Here is a 22,902-nt window from a genome sequence, read left to right as displayed (position 1 = left end):
AAAGCCTAGTAAGTGCTTCTCCAGATTTGGGAAGGAGGCAGGAGGGCTCAAGGACCCTTCCAGAGGCTTACACCTCCTTCTCAAAGCCCGGCACCTCCCATACCCAGCTTTGGGAAGCCAGCACAAGGACTAGGAGGCATAGGAGCCAACTCTTAGGGGCTGTGGGAACTTCAGCCCCCACAAAGTTGCTGGGCATTCCCACTCAAATGGTGTGTGCATCATGTGATCAGTTATGTGGGGCGGGGCTTTCCTGGGCCTCCACAATATTTTATTCAAGTTGGCACCCCTGCTAGAGGGCGTCCAATTTTTACCTTGCATGTGGCATCGTATTACCAAAGGCTGCCCCTGCCATGATTCCCATCACACAGAAGAACCGTATGCCACTGTGTTCATGTATTCAAACAGGTGCTAAATCCATGACCAGCAAGGTGACACAGCCAGCAGGCACTTCAGAGGCAGGGCCAGTTCACACTACTCCACAGCCCTTCACAAGGTTTTTCAATGCTACATCAAAAGGACTGCTACATCAAAAGGAAAGCCGGGTGCAAGGATGTTGTTCCAGCACTATGTGCCAGGAACCCTGGGCCTTCAGAGCCCCACCCAGAGCACAGCTGCGTGTGTTTTCAGGTATTGGACATCCCAGAATGATGTATGGGTCCTAACTTGTATTTAATTAAATATAAAAGTAGGTGAGTCTAGGTAACTGGGGGGGGGAAGAATCTTCACTATTGCATTATTCATTACTAGTGTAATTCAGCCCGTTGAGTAAACGGGTGCTAGAACATCCCAGGGTTCGGAGAAGCACTTGCACAGCGCTTCTCCGAACCCTGGGACCTGTCCTTGTTGTCGGCGGCAGGGGGACAGGAACGAAGGAGGAGAAAGCAGCCCTTTCTCCTCCTTCCTTCCTCTCCCCCAGCCGCCGATAGGAAGGAGACACCCCGGGGTTCGGAGAAGCGCTTGCGCAGCGCTTCTCCGAACCCCGGGACCTGTCCTTGCTGGACGCACACACGCACACTCTCCCCCCCGCCACCGCCGCCAACGCTCAGTCCGGCTGGGAGCAGCGGTTGGCGGCTGCAGGGAAACGGTAGGTGGGGGGTGGGGAGAGCGCTCGCGTGTGTGCATGCAGTCTATGCATCCAATCCCTGTGTCCGTGGGGCACATGCGCAGTAGCGCGGACACAGGGACACAGGGAATCTGGACGCAGAGACACTTGCACTTTATTATATAGGATTCTTAAAGTTGACACAGTTATTAGTGTTGATTTTAGTATCAATTACAACAGCGTATGTTATTACCAGAAGCAGTTACAATAGATTTATTAGTTACAGGTAGGTAGCTGTGTTGGTCTGACGTAGTCGAAACAAAATAAAACGATTCCTTCCAGCAGCACCTTAAAGATGCTGGAAGGAATTTTTTTATAGATTTATTATTTTGTACTGTGGCATGGCAATATTTCAAGTATAAGTTGACTTTCCTCTTAGTCGAAATACCCCCTTGAACAGGTGTGTGTGATATTCGTTCTCCGCTACCTATGCTTAATAAAATGAACTCAATATTTCATGTCCTCAGATTAAGAACAGGAAGCTGCCTTTTACCAAATCAAACTATTAGTCCATCTAGCCGAGTATTGCTCACCCCGGCTGGCTGTAGATCTCCATGGTTTCAGACAGGGGTCTCTCACAGCCCTACCTGGAGATGCTGGGGATTGAACCAGTGTCCCTCTGCGTGCAAAACAGATGCTTCACCACTGAGCTATTGCCCTTCCTCGTGGCACCACCACAAAATAAGAGGAAAGCAAATTAAAAGTTGCTCATAATAGCAATGACTAAAAAGTAGGAAATGCCTCACTGTGTAATATCATCACCAAAAATAGCTCACAATAGAAAAAAGAGAGTGAAATCTTATCCTTGTGTTCCTTGTAAATTATTAAATAAAAGCAATGGATGCTGTGCATACAAAGCTCCTTCTTAAAGCCTTTTGTAAATGGGTGCTACCAAAAGCAATGGCTCAAGGAGGAATCTTTCTCATAAAGTATTTAAAAGGCTTACTTCTTGCTCCTTGAAATAAATAGTTGGAATCCATTAAGTTAATACATGAGGTTTGTATTTTTTTAAAAAAAGAAAAAAGCAGATTACTTTCCTGCTGATTGTACATTCCAGTCATCATTAGAAGATGAAAAATTAACATATTTCTTATGCAGTACTGTACGAGGAAAATAAGTTGTTTTTTAAGGATTTTGATAAGCAGAATAATTTACAGTATCTTTTCTAATAGTAAGGTTGCATACTTGCTTTATATCATGGGGAAATAAATCCTATTTAGTATGCATGTCCCAAACAGGATAATTTCAGTGAGACTGTTAGTTCCTGTAATGTATAATATTAGGATTATGCTTATATAAAAGAAACTATGGTTGGTATTTGGTTATCAGTATATGGGTGATTGCAATCTTAAGATCTAAGGGATGGTTTCAACTAATGAGTCTTGTCATTGGAAGCCCAAGAAAATACTTTTCTTGCACAATGGGGCCTTGCCCCCATCTCCTCCTCTCTGTGCCCTTTATGCCCCCCCCCAAAAAAATCTGGCTTTCAGGGGATCAAGAAAACAACTCAGAATAGCATGTGTAGGGTAAGGAGAGGGAGGGGGTGATGGAATGCTTCCTTATTTGCAACTCATAGTGGTTGTTAAGATTGGCATACCTATGGATGTGTTCAGCTGTTTGAATGAAGTTCCTCAGTAAATGGAATAAATTTTACTGTTTTGGTCTAGGTTTAAAAAAAGAATAGAGACACTCCAAAAATCAGAAAATTCCATTCACATGTTTCCAGCTGTGGCAGTTTTTTTGAGAAAGATCATACAGTAAGTTTTGTTTGTATCAAAGGAGATGTTCTGAAACATGTGGAACAGCTGGTAACCATTCAATGCCTATTTCCTCCCCAAAAATGTGTGAAGGTTTACAGTGGATACAGTCATTGATTTAGTTTGAATTAAGATGAGAGTTACAGAGATAATTCCTTGATCCCTTTTGTGACATATCCTTAAAATGGCAATTTCAGCAACTATCATTGCCAAAGTTTGGGAGTTGGATTAGTAAAGAATAACCAGAGTTGGCAAGTCTGCTGTCATCTGCCCTTGCCCCCCTGCTCATCATATTGGCCAGTAGGGCACACAATTTTCCTAAGTGTAAATATGCCCTTCGTGACATTATATGGCAAGCAATGGTGAAATAGATTTATAACAGTGCAAGACTGTACTGTACATGTTTACTCTGAAGTAAGTCCTGAAACTTAGTCCCAAGTATGAAGTGCTACAGGATTGCAGCCCACATTGCTAACTCAGTTTAAAAAGTAATAACAAGAAGGAAGGAACGCTGTGCTAATGTTCTAAAGCATGGGTAGGCAAACTAAGGCCCGGGGGCCAGATCTGGAGTCTGGGAATCAGCGTGTCTGAGGGACAGCCTGCTGAAAAGGTTTGCTGACCCCCATTCTAGAGGAAATCAACCTGATTGTGCCGCATCCATTTTCTTCAGGAGGGCTTCTGTGGGCAGGATGGATTATTCATAATCTTCAAATCTGAAGATTTCCACCCACTTTCGGTTTATCATAACAAAGGTGGCAAATCAATAACTGTGAGGGCAGATGGGTCATTGGAGAAGATAAGTAAAAATAATAAAAGCAGCATTAACAAAGAAAACATTGTGGTAACATAATAGGCATTCCTGTTTTTCCATAATACGATACAATCTGAAACAAAAACAATTACAAAGTTTTCCAAAGCTGCAGCAATCCAGAACAATGTCAAAGTATTGCTACAGGTTATAGGTGTCCACGATGTTCCCACGGTTTAATTCACTCAAAGCTATTGCAGTTTTCATATTGTCAGTTAAGAGGTCTTACACATCTGTTTTGAAGCATTCAAGCAGACATTAGTCATATGAAGTTGCTGACTTATTTAGTTGTATTCTAAAAATTAGAATTTATCAAGAAGCCACATTTTATTGATTGAACAGAAAGATTTTTTATTCTGTGCCACAAAATGGGAAAGAGTTACAGTTGTAATAACAATTTTTAGCAAATAAAAGATACAGTACTGTATCTGTATCTCTTCCCCTATGGGGAGAAACACAGCTTAGAGAGGGAATGTTTTGCACAGAAAAAAGCAGAATGGAAAGGGTTAAGGAGCTATATTTCCAATTTCCTCATTCCTCTACGCAGACTTGTAGTCTCTTGTGTATGAACACTGGGGAGGAAAGCTATCCACACACCTAGTTACCTCTAGTTTTAGCATTGTTGTTGTTGTTGTTCTTGTTCTTGTTCTTGTTATTTATTACCCGCTCTTCACTCTTAAGTTCCCAAGGGGGTTACAATATTAAAATACAATATTTGAAACAGTTTACAATTTACAATTAGAACCTACTGAGAGTAGATGCATTTGGAGCTATTTTCAGGTGACATTTTTGATAGCAATTATTTTACTCAAACTCATTTTTCTATTTCCTTTTAAAACAATAATTGCCTATAATGAGTAAATATTAGGATACAACTTCATTGATCAAAGCAGTAGGGTTCACCTTTTACCTACACAGTACAAATGGCTGTTAGTGCTGTTCCTTGTATGAAAAGAAACTAGGCAACAGAACAATGATTTGCAAGAACTTCAGAATTGACTAAAGAGACTGTGATGATAATGGTTATTATGATGATTATATGCCATGCACTGAAAAGGTTTCTTAGTTTTGAGAGGAAGTTGGCCTGGGAGAGTGTTCCGAGCACGCTCTCCCCACTTCTGACATTGTTCTGCTTGTTTAGCCCTTGTAAGCGACTGTAGGTGTTCAGTACTGCTGAATGTCATCTGAATGTCAAATGCAAAAACCTTTGATCAGTTTGCCAGCATCTGTTTTGCCACTTTTCCCTCCAAGTGGGTATTTTTATTCTTATTACTATTAGTATTATTCATAGTATTAGCAAACATTTAGAATAGCAACACAGTATTAGGCATATAAAATAGAACTGAAATTGTTCATGTGCAGTATGCATACAGTATAAATAACTTTGTCAGAAAACAATACTCAATGGAGTGGCAGTTTGATGGAGCAGAAAGAATAGCTACTGTGAGACAGTAAACTATAGTAGTTAGCACCAAACAGGTGAATCTGTGGTGCTTTAGGAAAGGGGAGAAGGAAAAAGAGAAGGTTTTTCTGTTGTATGTGCTGGCATCAAAGAAGGCACAGTCAGTGGTTTGCAGCAAAGCGGGGAACAAATAAGCTGAGTAGCAAGGGAGCTTCTATAGAAGGAAAAGAAAGAAAAGAACAAACAGTATGTGTAGAACAACATATTTTCCCCACAGTCTGCTACTGAAGTTCGCACAAAGTGGGGGCACATTTATTGAGCTCCCCTTCCTGGATTTTATAGATCAGAACCAATATGTCTCATTTAAGAGGTAGAAAAGCCCTTTGAAGATGTTCATATTTTGTGCACAGTGGGTGGCTGGTGTCCAAATCATGTCAGGCTGCTGATATTCTTGCACTGGACTCAACATTTGCATATGGCTTCTGTGCAGTTAGAAGCCAAAGAACATGGGCCAAAACCTGTATGATCCACATCTTATCTTTGTCGTATATACCAGATGTGCTTTACACATGTAGGAAGATATGCAGATATCAAGCCGAGTGCACTATGGGGACAGTAGGGGCAGCAAGAACCCTACTTCATCAATTATGCATACAGATTGAACATCTGCACAGATTGTGTATGAACCAACTGGGTTATATGTGATTGTTCAGGATTCCAGTCATATGCTGCCCTGCCCTCTTCCTGACTAGCATCCTGCCGTGCCCCTGTCCCAACGACAGACGACAGCATAGCAAGCTCAAGCGCCAAAGCCCTAAAAATAGGGAGAGGTGGATGGGTGTTCCAATGCATGCGCCAAAAGAGGAAGCTCTGTGTCATGTGCATGGGCATATATAGGTCCCTCGATCTGTTTGGACTGCATCCCATTGGCCAGATTGAACCCAGCAACGAGGGACCTACCAATCGGGTGTTGTGGCTGACCAATCGAACCCACCCACAACACAGGGGATCGGGTTCCAGGTCTCACTGCAACACGTGCCCTCTTTTAGGGAGGACCCGATTTATGGAAAATACTATGTAGAAATAGCTATTGACACACAAGATTGTGTTCTTTGCAGCGTGGAGGCAGGGAGGAATAATTATAACAGTGTTCTCTGTAATGTTTCATTTAATTGAAGGGGCCTTTTGAGAACAATACAAAAACAGATTTTTTTCTCCCATACTCAAGGTTTCTCATGGTACATTTGGTATGAATGCTATGAATCTGAATAAAGAAGCTTCAACCCATAGCTCTTTAACAGTTCATAGATCAAAAATCCAGTGTCTACTATTTCTTGTAGTTACAGCCAGCCAGAGCATCCTTCTGTTTCGGAAAGTGCCCAGAAATAGCACATCCTGTTAAAAGCCTTGAATTATTTATGATGTAAGAGGTCTTCAAAAGTGCAAGACTGCAAAATTGCCATTTGATTTTCCTTTGCAATGCTTTGTTTGTTTACATTGACCCCCATTTAAGAGGTGCTAAAACAACTGGGATATTGGCCAAGGTGTTTTCTTTTCTTTCCATTTTTGTGCTTCACAATTTTGGAATACCTAAAGCCAGGGGGGAGGTTCAGATATTTCCACATGAACCTGCACACACGCATGCATGCATGCAATCAGTAACTGTGAGGATCTGGGACATGTATCTTTGCTTCCTTTGTTTCAGACAGTAAATATGTGTGGTCTTATTTTTGTCGATAAGGACCCCTTGACCACCACATTAGTTTCTTTAAAGGGGGGGTGTTACCTATTTCTATCTCTTTACGAAGGAGAAAAAACCCAAAAGAAATCAATTCCTACCTAGTCAAAGTAGTGTTGTTTCCCCCCAGAATCACAGTTACTATTAACAACATCACCCGCGTAGATGCACAGATGTGAAAACTATACATGATGTACCTTGCCTAATGTAGCACATGCTGTGCTGTTCAGTTCAAAAGCAGAGGTACTGACAGAAACTATGCAAGGAGAGTCAAACAGTTCAGTGCCTGTTTTTCACTTGGTGCATGAAATCATCAAGCAGCCTTGAGATCCTAGAGATGTTTACCCACTGACTATGAAAAAGGACAACATTTTAATCACAAAACTGTATCCCATGCCCTCTATAATTTCAGTAATCAGTCCTCTTCCTCACAGAGTCCCAAGATAATTTATTGCAAACACAGCAAATAATTCTGAAAAGTCAACAGAGAGGCAGATTTTATGGCAAATCTTTACATATAGTCTTCTATTTCTAAGCAGCTTGGGTATTGTGTGGAAATGCTTGGGTAACTGATGGGAATAGATTTTAGTGCTACGCCTTCATATCTGTGAAGAGAGCTGGGATAGCACAGAAGAATGTGTGTTGGGATTGACCCCAGAAGACTTGAAATTGAAATTCTTCTCCGCCATACTTGTTGACAAGCCACTGTATTTAGCATCAGTCCCCAGGAAATGTTAACGTTACCACGGAGATGAAATGAAGCTATACAGAATTGCAAAACGCTTTGTACATTAAGACAGTGAGCTTTGTAAGCCCAGCTGATCTTCTGAACACTTTCCACCACCTTCCAAAAACATCCTCTTGTGCTGCCCACAAATTGCTGTCATAGCTTGTTGCTACTCTGGTGGTAGCATTTTATATAGCACATGGGGCTGCTGTCATGAGGTGCAGGGAATAAAAAAAATGAATCAACTACACCTAAAAATGTACCTAAAAATCCTTAAAATGCTGTAGAAGTTGTAATAAAAAAACAAGCTTGTATTCCCATGCATCTCACTCGACATTAATCAGCCTGTTCATACTTCATTCTAGAATTGCCTTTACTAGGCAACAGTAGTTCATTTTAATTTACTTGACAGTGAAACCACAGCCTACAAATCACTAAGTTCTCTTATTTGACAGCCAGATCGGAAGTTCTATCTTTGTGTGAGCAGGTGAGAATTCCTAAAGAACTAAACATTCCCTTTGCCTTACCTTCTCTTTTTTATCTACATCTACATGAATATGTATGCCATATGCGGGCATTGCAGAAGTAGGGCTGTATTCACCTAGTAGGAAACCTCCAACCTGAGGGTCTAATTCGGCCCATCAGGCTTCCCTATTTGGCCCACGTCACACCCACCTGACACTGTGACACCAGGTACAGGACAAGGTAAACCTGAGAGGACAAATTGAAAAGGAAGGTTCAGTTCACTCTAAGTACACTCCTTTCCAGCCACTGGTAGAGTATAATGCTTTTTGAATTTGAGACCTTTTTCTGTCAGCCTGCAGTAACTGAAAGAAGTGTCAGATTGCAAAAGCGCCAATTCTGAGGAGGAAAGGAAGAAATGGTGGGAGACATTTAGAATGGGCTTCTAATTCTTTTTCCCATTCCATAATGATAATTTTACTATTTATACCCCACACATCTTACTGGGTGGCTCTAGTCACTCTGGGTGGCTTTCAACATATATAAATACATAATAAAATATTAAACATTTTTTAAAAAACTTCACTATACAGGATTGCCTTGCGACGGCTCAGGGGTCAGATAACTCCATACCCTCTAACATTTCTCCAATGAAAATAGGGACATCCTAAGGAAAAGTGGGACATTCTGGGATCAAATCAGAAACTGGAACAGCTTTTCTAAATCAGGGACAGCCCTAGAAAATAGGGACACTTGGAGGCTCTGCTTTTTAATATATCCAGTGCATTTGCAGAGATTACTGAACTGAGGAGAAACAGGGAACATATGCTTCTTTTACAGTACACAGAAGAGACTTCCCGCAGAAACTGCACTTGGATTATTAGGCAGAATGTTCCTATAATCCCAGCACTAGCAATTGCTTGTACCCCAGGACAACAGTCAAACTAATTTGGATGCAATTTAGCCAGATGGACACACTTTATTTACATGAGATTTGAATGCTAGGAGCAGTATTTCTTAGTAAACATCTATTGTGATTGGTTTCTTCCTGTGAACCTGTACCTAAAATGAAGTGCTTAAGGTGATCTAGCTGAGTGTTCAATTAACATACAAAACTAAGAAATAACCCTACTAGACAATTTAGGGGCTGTTTCAGATGGAAAGGGAAACTATGTATAATTATTACATGTTTTTATTCTAAAATTTTCATAGGATGCTTTAATTTTATGTGAATATGTTTAAGGAACGTACACTTAATTCCTGAATGCAAATTCTTTAGATATTGAGGTTACTATAGCAACCTTAAGAATTTCAATATTTTAAAATGCTGTTTATACTGAAATATTTTTTATCTCATCTTTTGTATGAGCCATGGAACTCACAACAGCATTTTGAAAACAGGGCTGGATCTAGAGGTCACTCCCGCTGGGAAGAGCATTCCCTGAGTGGGAAGTAGCATTCGGTGCTGCAGGGAATCAGCCAACGTTTCCCACCACCCACCCTGCCAGCAGGATCTGATCACGGGATAAAAAGCCTTTTTGCCCACAGATGGCAAAGTCTGAATCTAACCCCAAATCCAAAACCAGTCTGGAAGGTAATAGAGGGTCCATGCTCTGAAGGGTTTAAATGTTTAGGTCTGACACCTTGCACTCTATCCAAAAGCTAACAAGCAGCCAGTGCAGCCACTAAATGATCTACAATGTGCATTCATGGGTTCATCCGACATGTGTTGGACTGGGACCTGGAGATCAGGGTTAAAATCCCCGCTCGGGCATAAAACTCACTGTGTGAACTTGGGCTAGTCACTCTTACCTCATGTGGATGTTGTGAGGATATAGTGAGGTGGGAAACATGTAGATGACCATATCATAGACCAGGGCTGTGTTTTCAGCTGGACCTCCGTTCCGGCACCTCTCAGGTGGGAACCATTGCCATTCTCTTATAGAACAAGGGAGACGTTTGTGGTGAGTTCCAGTACCTCTTTTTCTATAAAAAATAGCCATGTCATAGACCATAATCATTTGTCCATCCAGACCAGTACTGCCTGACAAAAAACTCTCTGAGGTTTCCAGCAGGGGTCATTCCTGTCACCTGTTACCAGGTTCTTTTTAACTCGAGATGTCATTGACCTTGGGGCCTCCTGTATGCAAAGCATATATTCAGCCACTGAGCTGTGGTCTATTAAGGCAGTGGTTTTCAACCAGTGCGCCGTGGGCAACACTGACCTCTGCCCTTCTTTCCTTCCCTCTCTCCTCTGATGCCTTCTTGCATCTCTGCCTCCCAAAGGCTTGCACAGATGTTTGTTGCAGCAGCCCTGGCTACAAGCTCAGCAGGTGAATGGTGCCTCTGGGGCTGGTCAGGAGGTGCTGGTTGTCAGGAGCTGAGGCGGCCTTGGAGTAAGCAAGCAAGCTGGCGAGGGAGCCCAGCCAGCCAGTCTGCCAGCCCTTGCTGTTGGCAATGGACAGACAAGTCCCAGGTCCCTGTGTGAGGAGGCACCTCTCTTTGGGGCAGCGGGGGCAGCTGCCCCCAAGATCCTTGTAATAGTAAAAAATATCCTTGTAATAGTAAATTATTTAGTTGAATAGATAAAAAGAAAAATAAATAACCAGGGCTAAAGCACATATCAAAAAAGAAAAGAAAGCATTACATTTGTTGTTTAGTTGTTTAGTCGTGTCCGACTCTTCGTGACCCCATGGACCATAGCATGCCAGGCACTCCTGTCTTCCACCGCCTCCCGCAGTTTGGTCAAACTCACATTGGTAGCTTCGAGAACACTGTCCAACCACCTCGTCCTCTGTCGTCCCCTTCTCCTAGTGCCCTCAATCTTTCCCAACATCAGGGTCTTTTCCAGGGAGTCTTCTCTTCTCATGAGGTGGCCAAAGTATTGGAGCCTCAGCTTCATGATCTGTCCTTCCAGTGAGCACTCAGGGCTGATTTCCTTCAGAATGGATAGCATTACATAGCATTATATAGGTCTGTTTATCTCTGTTCTCATGCTAAGTACTATTTCAGTTTTACTTTTCTGATGAGAATGTTCCATAGTACAGTGTTAAAGGAGCACCTAATAGGTTATAGAATATAATAAAACATCTCGTGAGCAAGATATGCTGATGACATACTAATGTGTCATTGTCATCGTTATCATCACCCCAAATGATAATGATTTAATATGATATATGGTCAGGGACCGATGACCTGATGATATATTGTTCAAAGAATTATACATGTATATAAAACTGGAAATAGACTTGGCTGATTTATAGGATGAAAGATCCCTTGATTCTATATCTAGGGTGTGCTTATATATTACACCGTCCCAAGGTGCTGGAAAATGTTTTAGAGGCCTCTGCAGTACTGTAGCAAGTTGCAATGTATGAACTGGATTCCAAGCTGCTGTAAATCAGACCAATCTCTATAGACCTCTGCAGCACACATTAATTTAGCAGCAGCCAACATAACTGAATACAACAGTATTCATTAAAAAAAAACCATAAAAGAGCACAGATAAAAAGTTACCCTAAAAGTGTCTCTCTTTCAAACTGATTCAGTTCAACACGATTATTTAATCCCAATTTTATCCACATTTCCATGCCAAAGTTTTCATGATATGAGTAGGTTTAGACACAGTCTAAATAAATAAATAGTCCAGTAGCACCTTAGAGACCAATTAAGTTTGTTCTGGGTATAAGCTTAGTTGGTCTCCAAAGTGCTACTGGACCCCATGATATGGTCACTCTATGATTAAACAATTTGCCAGTGATATTTTTCAGTGAACTACAGTATTTCCCCCTTTGTATATAGAAAGCGGACCCAGGTGGCGCTGTGGGTTAATCCACAGAGTCTAGGGCTTGCTGATCAGAAGGTCGGCAGTTCGAATCCCTGCAGCAGGGTGAGCTCCTGTTGCTCGGTCCCAGCTCCTGCCCACCTAGCAGTTCGAAAGCACATCAAAGTGCAAGTAGATAAATAGGGACCGCTCTGGCGGGAAGGTAAATGGCGTTTCCATGCGCTGCTCTGGTTCGCCAGAAGCGGCTTTGTCATGCTGGCCACATGACCCGGAAGCTGTCTGCGGACAAACGCTGGCTGCCTCGGCCTATAGAGCGAGATGAGCGCTGCAACCCCAGAGTCGGACACGACTGGACCTGATGGTCAGGGGCCCCTTTACCTTTTTATATAGAAAGCACCAGTGTTTGTGGCTCAGTGAACTAGAAGTTAGAGAAGTATATACATCTCTAGGTATGTTGATGTGTCATACAAAATAGAGACATGAAACTCTTTTGAGGTTTGGTATGGTCTGTCATTCCATCGTCTTAGACAGTTCACCGATCTAAGCAATTAACTATAAGGGGCAGTTAGCAATTATAAGCATCTGGGATGAGTGCCAATCTCCTTTAGGGGACTGAAACTGATTTTTCCAGGCTGAGTCTGGTAGTGTGTGTGCAGAAGGAATGAAAAAGTGGTAGATCTGGATGCTGAAGGTGAATCTGGCACTGTCTGTGGATGGTGCAAAGACCAAGAATATGGATAATTTTCACCGGCTTCCTATACTTAGCATTGGTCTGTCCCATTCACAGTCTGTTGACTGAGGGAAGGACATACTGCTAGGCTGCCTGTGGTTTTACAGTTCTATTCCTATTATTGATTTTCACTGGCTCAGGATTTTCTCAGGTAGACCAAAGCTGGCCTGAGACCCTTCGTTTTTATCCTTGGCATGCCCTTTGTGTGACAACTCTGAAAAATGGCTGAGGACCACAATACCTCAAGGACCACCTCTCCCCATATAAACCAACCTGGACTCTGCGACCATCATCTGAGGCCTCTCTTTGTGTGCCTCCTCCACGAGAGGTCTGGAGAGGTGCAACACGAGAATGGCCTTTTCTGCAGTAGCTCCCCATTTGTGGAATGCTCTCCCCAGCGAGGTTCATTTGGTGCCTTCATTATACATCTTTAGGCACCAGGTGAAAATGTTCCACTTCAACCAGTCCTTTAGGTGATCAATATTCTATTACCTTTTAATTTTAACGATCTAGTGTGTGCTTTTTTCCTGTATTTTTATCTTGGGAACTGCCCTGAGATCTTTGGATGAAGGGAGGTGTATAAATTTAATTAATTAATAATAATAATAGTGGACTATGTGGCAGTGCTGCTAACCATCTCTCAGAAGTCGCAACTTGTAAGGCTTGATATGGTAATATTGCATTTCATTTTTAGTTTTTCCTCCACCTTTCTCAACATATTTAAATTTTAATATAATATTGAGAAAGATGAAGGGGAAAATGAAAATGAAATGCAAGATAGGGCACAACAGAATGGTTCTCCGTCTATTTCCCAGAATTGCAGACCTGCGAGCAGCCTATATTCTTGCTGCTCTACATCTCCCCTTCATATTTCAATCGCTTACCTTTGATACTATTGTCATTTGCTTCATGCTTGCTATATTTGTGCTACAGTCCTGACAGCTTGCATAGTCTGTTGACATGTAATGGCCATTAAAATCGCTGAGCATGTGTTCATTGATTGTCCAGTATCTCCTGAGACAGATGGATCCCAACCCAACCCAGTTCAGCGATATTAGTAGATGTTGTAGCAGAAAAGCTAGTAGCAGTTGGTAGGGCAGCGTTGATCACCTGGCTTCCCCAACATGGAGATCGCCACTGGTAACCAAGAAGGGGAGGGGTGAGGCAGCGGGGAGGTTGGTGTGCTGTAGGAGTATCAGATGCCTGGTGAGTGATGTCACCCCATCCTTCCACCTGCTACTGGCCATAGCTGTTAGCCACTGGGTAGCTACAGATATGGGCACATGTGCAACAGTGGAGCATGGTCTCAGCCTTCCTATTTCACATGTGATAATGCTGCAGGTTAGAGAGATACAATTTGGGTTTATAGAGAGCTGGACTATGAGAACCAGGAAAACTAGGTCTTTCAGTCAATTGCCTTTAAGACAATTTGCCCTGTTTCCAACCTGTAAAGGCCTGTGGGCTGGTGTTAAAACTTTTATTTCAGTAATATGGGACCTGCTGAAACAATATGCTGCTCTGCTTGAGTGATCTGGCACTCCACTTACTCATTAGATAAGGAGTTTGTGGCAGCACATAGTGGCATCTTGTCTCTGAGCTGCAATCAAGAATAATTCAGGAGGCAGCAGATGAAAACAGACTACATCATAAGCATTTGAATAGTACCATTACTGCTGTGTTATAACAGGAAAGCAAAATTAGCATTTCCCCAAGCTCATTATAAATTTAAGAAATGAGGTAAAATGCACCATGGCTTCAGAAAGCAAGAGGGGAAATGCTTGCTCATATGAAGTTTTGCCGTATGAGGATAGTGACAGTTTTGATCGATCGGCTGTAGAAATTACATGTTGATAACAATGGATATTTATTTTAATTTGGTGATGGAGCACATTATATACAATAGAGTTTAATAAATATTTTTATATGAGTATTATCAGAAAGAAGATGCCCAGCAGGGCTAGAGTTTTTTATTACTTTGATCGAGTGCTGGAAATATTATTTTAGCTGTGCAGAAGCAAATCTGCCCTTCTATTATTCATGAACAGATCTTATTTAGTTTCAGCCTTTCACTTATCTATACAAAAAGTGTAAAAGATTTTTTACATTAAAATATACTTTACAAAAGTAATTAAGTAATGAAGTTTCCCATTCCTGTGCATATAATGACTTACCCAAGTAATTCAGTGTCTGTATGAATATTAACAGTATAATTTCCTTCTGCTATTAGCAGTAACATAAGAGATTGTCTTATGTCACAATGCTGAGCATGAATAGACGCACCTTTATGAATTTTGTTAATTCTGTTTTGCCATTCCTTTTTCTGTTTGTTTTCCTTAATATACAGGAACATTGGTATGTACTTTATTGAGAATAATCTAGGCAAACATTCTTCAGAATGATCAAGTAGGTTGCTTGCCTTGATTGGAAGTGCTACTGCAATTTTGAATTGTAAATTAAGCACACCCTTAAACAGGATTAGAAAAACACATGAAGCAGACATTGATGTAGATGCAGAAAACTTATTCACCATCCTTCCAATGCACTTGCATCACTCAGGATGGCTGGCAAGAATTAAACATAAAACAATTCCATAAAAGCCATAAAAACAGCAGCAGATTAAAGCATTCTAAAAATGAGGGTCTGCTGCAAAAAAATCATCTGCCTAGCAAGATAAATGCTCACTGGAAAAGGAAAGTTTTAACTAGTCAGTAAAAAACAATAAGAGAATGGGGCAAAGGATTAAAATACTAGGGAGAGCTCTGCTGAATTAGCCCAATGCCCCATCTAGTTCAACATCATGTCGCAGTTGCCAATCAGATACCTCCCCTTTAGGCTTTTTTTTTTAAAAAAAAATTGTACGTCTGAAAACCTTGGGATTCCAAAAGTCTTCTAATGTCTCCCGCTTGGGCATGGAATGTGCCATGTTGGTGGCATAAGCTTTAATGTACAGTGGTACCTCGGTTTAAGTACACAATTGGTTCCGGAAGTCTGTACTTAACCTGAAGGGTACTTAACCTAAAGCGAACTTTCCCATTGAAAGTAATGGAAAGTGGATTAATCCATTCCAGACGGTCCACGGAGTACTTAAACTGAAGCGTACTTAACCTGAAGCGAACTTTCCCATTGAAAGTACAGTGGTACCTCGACATATGAATGCTTCGACTTCTGAAAGTTTCGACTTACGAAGTCGACAACCCCAGAAGTCTTTTCGCTGCGCACACGTTCTGCGCCTGCGCAGAAGCGGCGCACGTGGTCCGCGCATGTGCAGAAGTGCGAAATCGCACAATGGGCGCTTAGACAACCGAAGACCTCGACTTATGAAGAGTGCCGCGGAACGGATCGCCTTCATAAGTCGAGGCACCACTGTAATGGAAAGAGGATTAATCCGTTCCAGACGGGTCTGCGGAGTACTCAACCTGAAGCGCACTTAACCCGAAGTATGAGTGTAATTGGTTCTGGAAGTCCGTACTTAACCTGAAGCATACTTAACCTGAAGCGAACTTTCCCATTGAAAGTAATGGAAAGTGGATTAATCTGTTCCAGACAGGTCCATGGAGTACTTAAACTGAAAGTACTCAAACGGAAGCGTACTTAAACCGAGGTATGACTGTACTAGAGATCACTTCGTCTGGTGTACTCTCCTCCAAGCAGTCTTACTCCACAATAAATCTGCAAGTGTTATCCGTGTCTGATCAGAAATATGTCCTATGGAATTATTTTAATGGGGTTCTTAATTCCAAATAAGTGGTGTTGAGATTGCATCTGAAGATGCTACAGGACCCTCTGTTTTTGGTGCAGCAGATTAATATAACTCCTTCTTTTTCTAAAGTAACCAAATTTTCATCTTGTAATACACGGACACACCACACACATATGTATTGTGTATACTTGTTTTGCATATTCACACACACACACACACCAATGATTTGTTTCAGAATAAACCTATACTGCACACATCAATTTCAATGGGATTTCTGCTTATGTGTGCAGAACCACAGCTTGTTTATAACCTACCAAGGGATTTTGGAATATACCGGTATTAAAAATGAAACCTTAATAATGATAAATGTTAAAGGAAATAATAATTTCCACCCTGTTCAATTGACTTTGTGTGCTTTGTTTCTGCAGTTATTCTCATTATATTTGATGAGCTTTCAGATATAGCTTAGAAGTTATTAAAGATGCCACATGATGTGGTCTGATTAATTACATGAATGTTAAAGAACATAAAATGCTCTAATTGTGATACTATTCAAGCGGTCTCAAATTAGTAAATGAGATTTCAGGGGAAAGCTGGTATTTCTGTCAATGGCCAAATATATATTAGCTTATTCATTAGAGAACAGAATGCCATCTCTCAGAACTATATATTGATATTTTTTCAATGTGTTTTCCAGGGTGGAAAAATTCCCATAAGATGGACAGCCCCTGAAGCAATAGCCTACAGGAAGTTCTCTTCCGCAAGTGACACGTGGAGCTATGGGATTGTCATGTGGGAAGTAATGTCATATGGAGAGAGGCCATATTGGGAGATGTCTAACCAGGATGTAAGTATTTTCAGACAAAATCTATTAGTTTATATAAATGTTCTTGAAAGTGGCAATGCTTACTGCATTGATACCGGATTCAGGGCCGGCCCACCCATGTAGCAGGGTTAGACAGCCGCCTCTAGCGATGGATGTGGACCCCCTGGGGGGAGAAGCTGCCTCTGCTTCCCCTTCCTCCATCACCACCACCTTCTCTCATTCTGATACTGATCTTTAATTTCCCCTTCCATTCCAAGGCTGATCTTCACTCTCCCCCTTTGATTTCCAGGCTGAGCTTCACTTTCCCCTTTCCTTCTGATGCTGATTTTCACTTCCCACCCCATCTCAGCTGGTGGGGGGGGGCATTTTGTGTTTCACCTAAGACGCCAAAATATATTAGGCTGGTCCTGATTAGAGTAATACATTCGAAGTAAGGTCTTTGGTATGTCTATCTAGGAATAACCCTATTACTGTCAGTGGGGCTATACAAGGGTGATTATTGAGCATGCACAACCCTATGTTGGATTGTGGCTATTTTACATGATTGTGCAGGCATTTGCAGAACTGTCGCTCCTAGCAGTATGGAAAATTAGCTCATCTCTGCGAGGAAATAATCAAGGGTCTGGAAATCAAGCCTTATGAGGAATGTTTGAGGGAGTTGAGTATGTTTTGCCTGGAAAAGAGGACAACATCTTTCATCTATACAACATCTTTCATCTATAAAGATGATGTATAGATGGTACCGTACACCAGTGAAACTGGCTAAGATATACCACAAAAAAGATAACAAATGTTGGAAATGCAAAGAAGCGGAAGGAACCTTTTATCATATGTGGTGGACTTGTCCCCAAGTAAAGAGATTCTGGGATAAGATTTATAATGAGTTGAAGAAAGTGTTTAAAAACACATTTGTTAAGAACCCAGAGGCCTTTTTACTTGGGATCACAAGAAAAGAATTGCCCAAGAAAGATGTTACTTTCTTTTTGTATGCCACGGCAGCAGCTAGAATTGTGCTAGCAAGGAATTGGAAATCTGAAGACATACCTACAGTGGATGATTGGCAGATGAAGTTGATAGAATTTATGGAACTGTCTGAACTGACTGGGAGAATCTGAGATCGGGGAGAGGAATCGGTGGAAGATGATTGGAAGAAATTCAAAATTTATTTGGAGAAGAATTACAAGATTAAGAACATTTAATAAAGGAAGTGGAAGTATAAGGAGGCTGTAGAAGCAAATTAAATGTATGGAGGATGTGTTAAGATTAAATGGAAAATAGGTATTATGTTTTCAAGATCCAAATGATATTTTGAGTGGAATTTTGTGATAAAAATGGATCAAGAATTAGGCTTATAATGTATAATTTAAGAAAAGGGTATTAAGAATTAGAGAGTGCTAAATTAGTTATAAATAGAAACATAGAGGGGGGGAAGGAGGAAGTCAATAGAGTTAAAGAAATTATATGTGAGCTATGTATGGACATGTAAATCAAAGTTTAATGTATGAAATTGTATGCTCAAAGGTATTTGAATTTTGTTTTATTTTTTTGCTTTTCTGTTATTTTTGTTATTATAAAACTAATAAAAATATTATTAAAAAGAAAAGAGGACAACAACAACAACAACAACAACAACAATTTATTTATTTATTTATTTATACTCCGCCCATCTGGCTGGGTTTCCCCAGCCACTCTGAGCGGCTTCCAATAAAATATAAAAAATGCATTAAAACATCAGTCATTATAAACTTCCCTAAACAGGGCTGCCTTCAGATGTCTTCTAAACGTCAGATAGTTGTTTATTTCTTTGAAATCTGATGGAAGGGCATTCCACAGGGCGGGCGCCACTGAGAGGAGATATGATAGCCATCTTCAAATATCTAAAGGGCTGTCAAATGGAAGATGGAGCAAGCTTGTTTTCTCCTGCTCCAGAGTAACAAGAAGTTACAAGAAAGGATATTCCGACTAAACACCAGGAATAAATTTTTGACAACAAGAACTGTTCAACAATGTATAGACTTCCTCAGAAGGTGGTGCACTCCCCTTCAACGGAGGTTTTTAAGCAGAGGTTGGACAGCTTTATGGATGCTTTAGTTGAGATTCCTGCATAGCAGGGCATTGGACCCTCAGGGTCCCTTCCAACTCTACAATTCTATGATTCTATGAAATGAAAAGGAATCCAGAAGAAAACGTATGGCATAATTCTCTAACTTAACTTGGTTACATTGTCTTTACTGGTTCTGTCTCCTTTTTGTCCCGCAATTTCCTTTGTACCTACTCATACCCACTTTTCCTCATGTTGAAAGAAATAAATAAAGTACCTTTATTCATTCTGCACAGATGGTAAGTATAAAGCAGGGCTAAGACATAACGGCCAAATGTAACCCTCTATATCCAGCCCTCAAAATTCTGTTACACCCCTCATTAGACCAGGTCTATGTTCTTCTCAAATGCTTTTGCCTGGCTGGAATGTGCCCTTCCACATCCTAGCCCAGATGAAGAAGGGTGGGGTTGGGGTTGTGGAAACCTCTGACTGTTGAATAACTGGAATATACAGTAGTATACTGAGCAAAGGTAAGAGTCCCCTCTGCCACACTCACTTTTACCTCAGGCCATGCCCACCGCTTCAAGATGCCTGTGGAAGCTTGCCTACAAGGGAATGAGGCCCTCAGGCTGAAAAAGATTCCCCACCCCAATATAGTAGTTGTAGTAGCAAATTTTGGGGGGGATTTCTTACCTGGCCCTCAACAGCTGTCCCAGGGCAGGATGCAACAATAGAAAAACACAACATATTGAAATCAGTTAAAACAATTTACAATCAGAAGGAAAGGGTAGGTCCTAAAATATATGTGTATCCCAGGTGGCAAAGGCTAGGGTAAAGAGGAGTGTCTTCAGTGTAGGACAAAAGCTATATAGTACAATGAAGCATTCCACCCGCAAAGTCTGTGTTGTGACGTGGGGTTTGTGATTTCAGCTCTCTTCACATAACATGCTGGAGACAGTTCTCTAGTAACAGCTCTTTATTAAAGTGAACAAGACTGAAGACTGAGGAGAGGAAAGCTACATTTATAGGGACAGGGGACTAGCTAGGAAGGGATACATTTTGGAGGGAACAATATCAGGCAATCACAGTGCTGCCTTTTGGAGGGAACCAGTAAGACAGAGGATCCAAATACAGCAGCTTAAATGAACCAATAGTAGCTGTACCCTCTGGAACCAAAAGGCAGTTACTTTATCCTAATGCAAATACAGACAATAATAATACAGATATAAAATCCTTTGACTCAATACACAACACCCCTCCCCCCCTAGTGAGCACAGCAGACGTAATCCCTCAGGTACTGTGGGGTCCTACAACTTCTACCTGATCTCCTGACAACAGGTGTTGCAGGTTCTGGATTGGGTGTTACCTGTGGTGGAGGGGCTGCTATAGGGGTTTCATCAGGAACAGATGGAGTCCCAGACATCTCAGGGTCCCCGACCTGTACCTCGTCATCCTGAGGACTAGCAGACCCTGGTTCATTTGCTGAAGCCCCTGGTGACTGCACCTCTGGGCCATCTTCACTCTGGTCTCGCAGCTGTGCGTCATTAGCCAGGGATGAATTATCTGACTCCTCCCTGCTGAGCGCCCGGCGCCTCAGCTGATCTATATGTCTCTTCCAAACTTGCCCATTTTCCAAGGTCACATAATAGGACACAGGTCCACTAGCCCGGGTGATCACACCGGCCACCCACCGCGGACCTCGTGAATAGTTCCTCACCCAGACCAGATCTTCAGGGGCGAGATACCTTGTTGTGTCAGTCTCAGCCTGGGGGGTTGCTCTTGAATTACGGTTTGGCATTTTATCTGGGTGGACATAATCCAGCACCGTTACCAGTCTTCTACCTAAGAGCAGCTCGGCTGGCGACTTGCCCGTCGCAGTACACGGTGTCGCATGCTGCAAAAATAACATTCGCGCAATGCGAGCCGACCAGTTACCCTCCATTAAGCGCGCAATGGATTCTTTGGCTGTTCTTACCATGCGCTCAGCCTGCCCATTGGAGGATGGGTGAAAGGGCGCGGATGTGACCCCTCTTATAAAGTTATCAGCCAAGAATGCCCTGAATTCTTGGGATACAAAAGCTGCCCCATTATCTGATACAATGGTCTCAGGTAACCCGTGGGTAGCAAACAGCTGCCTCAACACCTTGATTACGGCAGCTGATGCCATGCTAGGGACCATCGCCACTTCTAACCATTTGGAATATGCATCAACGATAACCAAAAAGACCTTCCCTTGGAATGGCCCAGCAAAATCTATGTGCAGCCGGCTCCAGGGAGTCCTGGACTGCTCCCACCAGTGGACTGGTGCTCTGGCCACTTCTGGCCGCACCTCTTGGCATGCCTTGCATGTTCGTACCCATTGTTCTATGTTCTGGTCCATTCCAGGCCACCACACATAACATCGGGCTAGCGACTTCATTCTGACCATTCCCGGGTGTCCCATGTGAAGCGTCTCAAGAACCCTGTTTCTCAGTGGTGCTGGGATGATCACCCTATCTCCCCATAGGAGACAACCCTTATGCATGGACAATTCGTGCTGCCTTGTCGCATAAGGCCTGAATTTTTCTTCATGCGGACCACCTGGCCACCCCCTCCCCACCCAAGTGAGCACACGGGAGAGAACAGCATCTTTCCTAGTTTTCTCAGCTATATCCGTAGCTGTTACAGGAGCCCCCGGAAGTGTTTCTAGCATCATAATGTGCTCCGCCGGAGCAGGATCCTCATTGCTCCCGCCAGGAAGGGGCAATCGACTCAGCGCATCAGCATGGCACAACTGTTTCCCTGGCACATGGGTCAAGGTGTACTGGAACCCATTCAGGAATATTGACCAACGCAACATTCTGGGGGAGAGAATTTGTGGCGTTTGTTTGTTTGGGTTGAACAACCCTAACAGTGGTTTGTGGTCCGTTTCAATGGAGAAATGGCGACCGTACAAATAATCATAGAACCTTTTGATTCCGGACACAATAGCCAGTGCCTCTTTATCAATTTGAGCATAGTTGCGCTCTGTGGGCGACAACGTACGGGAATAGAAAGAGATGGGCTTTTCCGACCCATCCGGTTCCCTATGACTCAGCACAGCCCCCAGACCGTATTGAGAGGCATCACATGCCAGGACCAGCGGCTTTGACTCATCATAATGAGCAAGGACGCTCCTGCTACTCAGCATTCCTCGCAAGGAGTCAAAAGCCTTCTGCTGCTCCCGCCCCCATCGCCACACATTCTTTTTCTGCAATAGTCTATGTAATGGTTCAGCTACCGAAGCTTTCTGGGGTAAGAACGAATGATAAAAGTTAATAAGTCCCAGGAATGACTGCAACTCCGTCTTGTTCTGTGGTCGTGGTGCCTCGATGATGGCCTTAATCTTAGCATCTGTGGGATGGATGCCTGATGCATCAATTTTAAACCCCAAGAAATCCACAGTTGGCACCCCAAAACTGCATTTTTCTTTTTTCAGTTGCAACCCCACCTCCTTGAACTTGAGCAACACTGCACGGACACGCGCAACCAGTTCCTGTGGGTCTTTTCCAGCAATCAAAACGTCATCAAAAAATGGCAAGACCCCCGGCAGACCTCTTAACAGGCGTTCCATGAGCCCTTGAAAAATCCCTGGGGCCACACAAACTCCGAACTGTAATCTGTTAACTCTGAACGCCCCTTTATGTGTGACAATAGTCTGTGCTTCCGCTGATTGTGGGGTTACTGGCAGCTGTTGGTAAGCTTGTGCCAGGTCAATTTTGGCGAACACCTTGCCCCCAGCCAGTTTAGCCAACAGATGTGATACGACTGGAATGGGGTATGAGTTTCCCCTGAGTGCCTTATTGA

General features: G+C 42.4%; 1 protein-coding gene across 2 annotated transcripts in view; it reads left to right on the top strand.

The window, feature by feature from the left end:
• Nucleotides 1-22,902, top strand: part of EPHA6 (EPH receptor A6) — a 270,673-nt gene that overhangs the window by 241,887 nt on the left and 5,884 nt on the right. For both annotated transcript variants that reach the window (XM_035116101.2, XM_060273658.1), the window contains one exon: nt 16,908-17,057. In XM_035116101.2, coding sequence (XP_034971992.2) covers nt 16,908-17,057 — 150 coding nt within the window. The remainder of the gene's footprint in view (nt 1-16,907; nt 17,058-22,902) is intronic.

This window comes from Zootoca vivipara, chromosome 4 (assembly GCF_963506605.1).
Source record: "Zootoca vivipara chromosome 4, rZooViv1.1, whole genome shotgun sequence".
Lineage (NCBI taxonomy): Eukaryota > Metazoa > Chordata > Lepidosauria > Squamata > Lacertidae > Zootoca > Zootoca vivipara.
The sequence above is the reverse complement of the archived record's forward strand: the minus strand, read 5'-3'. Positions and strand labels throughout refer to the sequence as shown.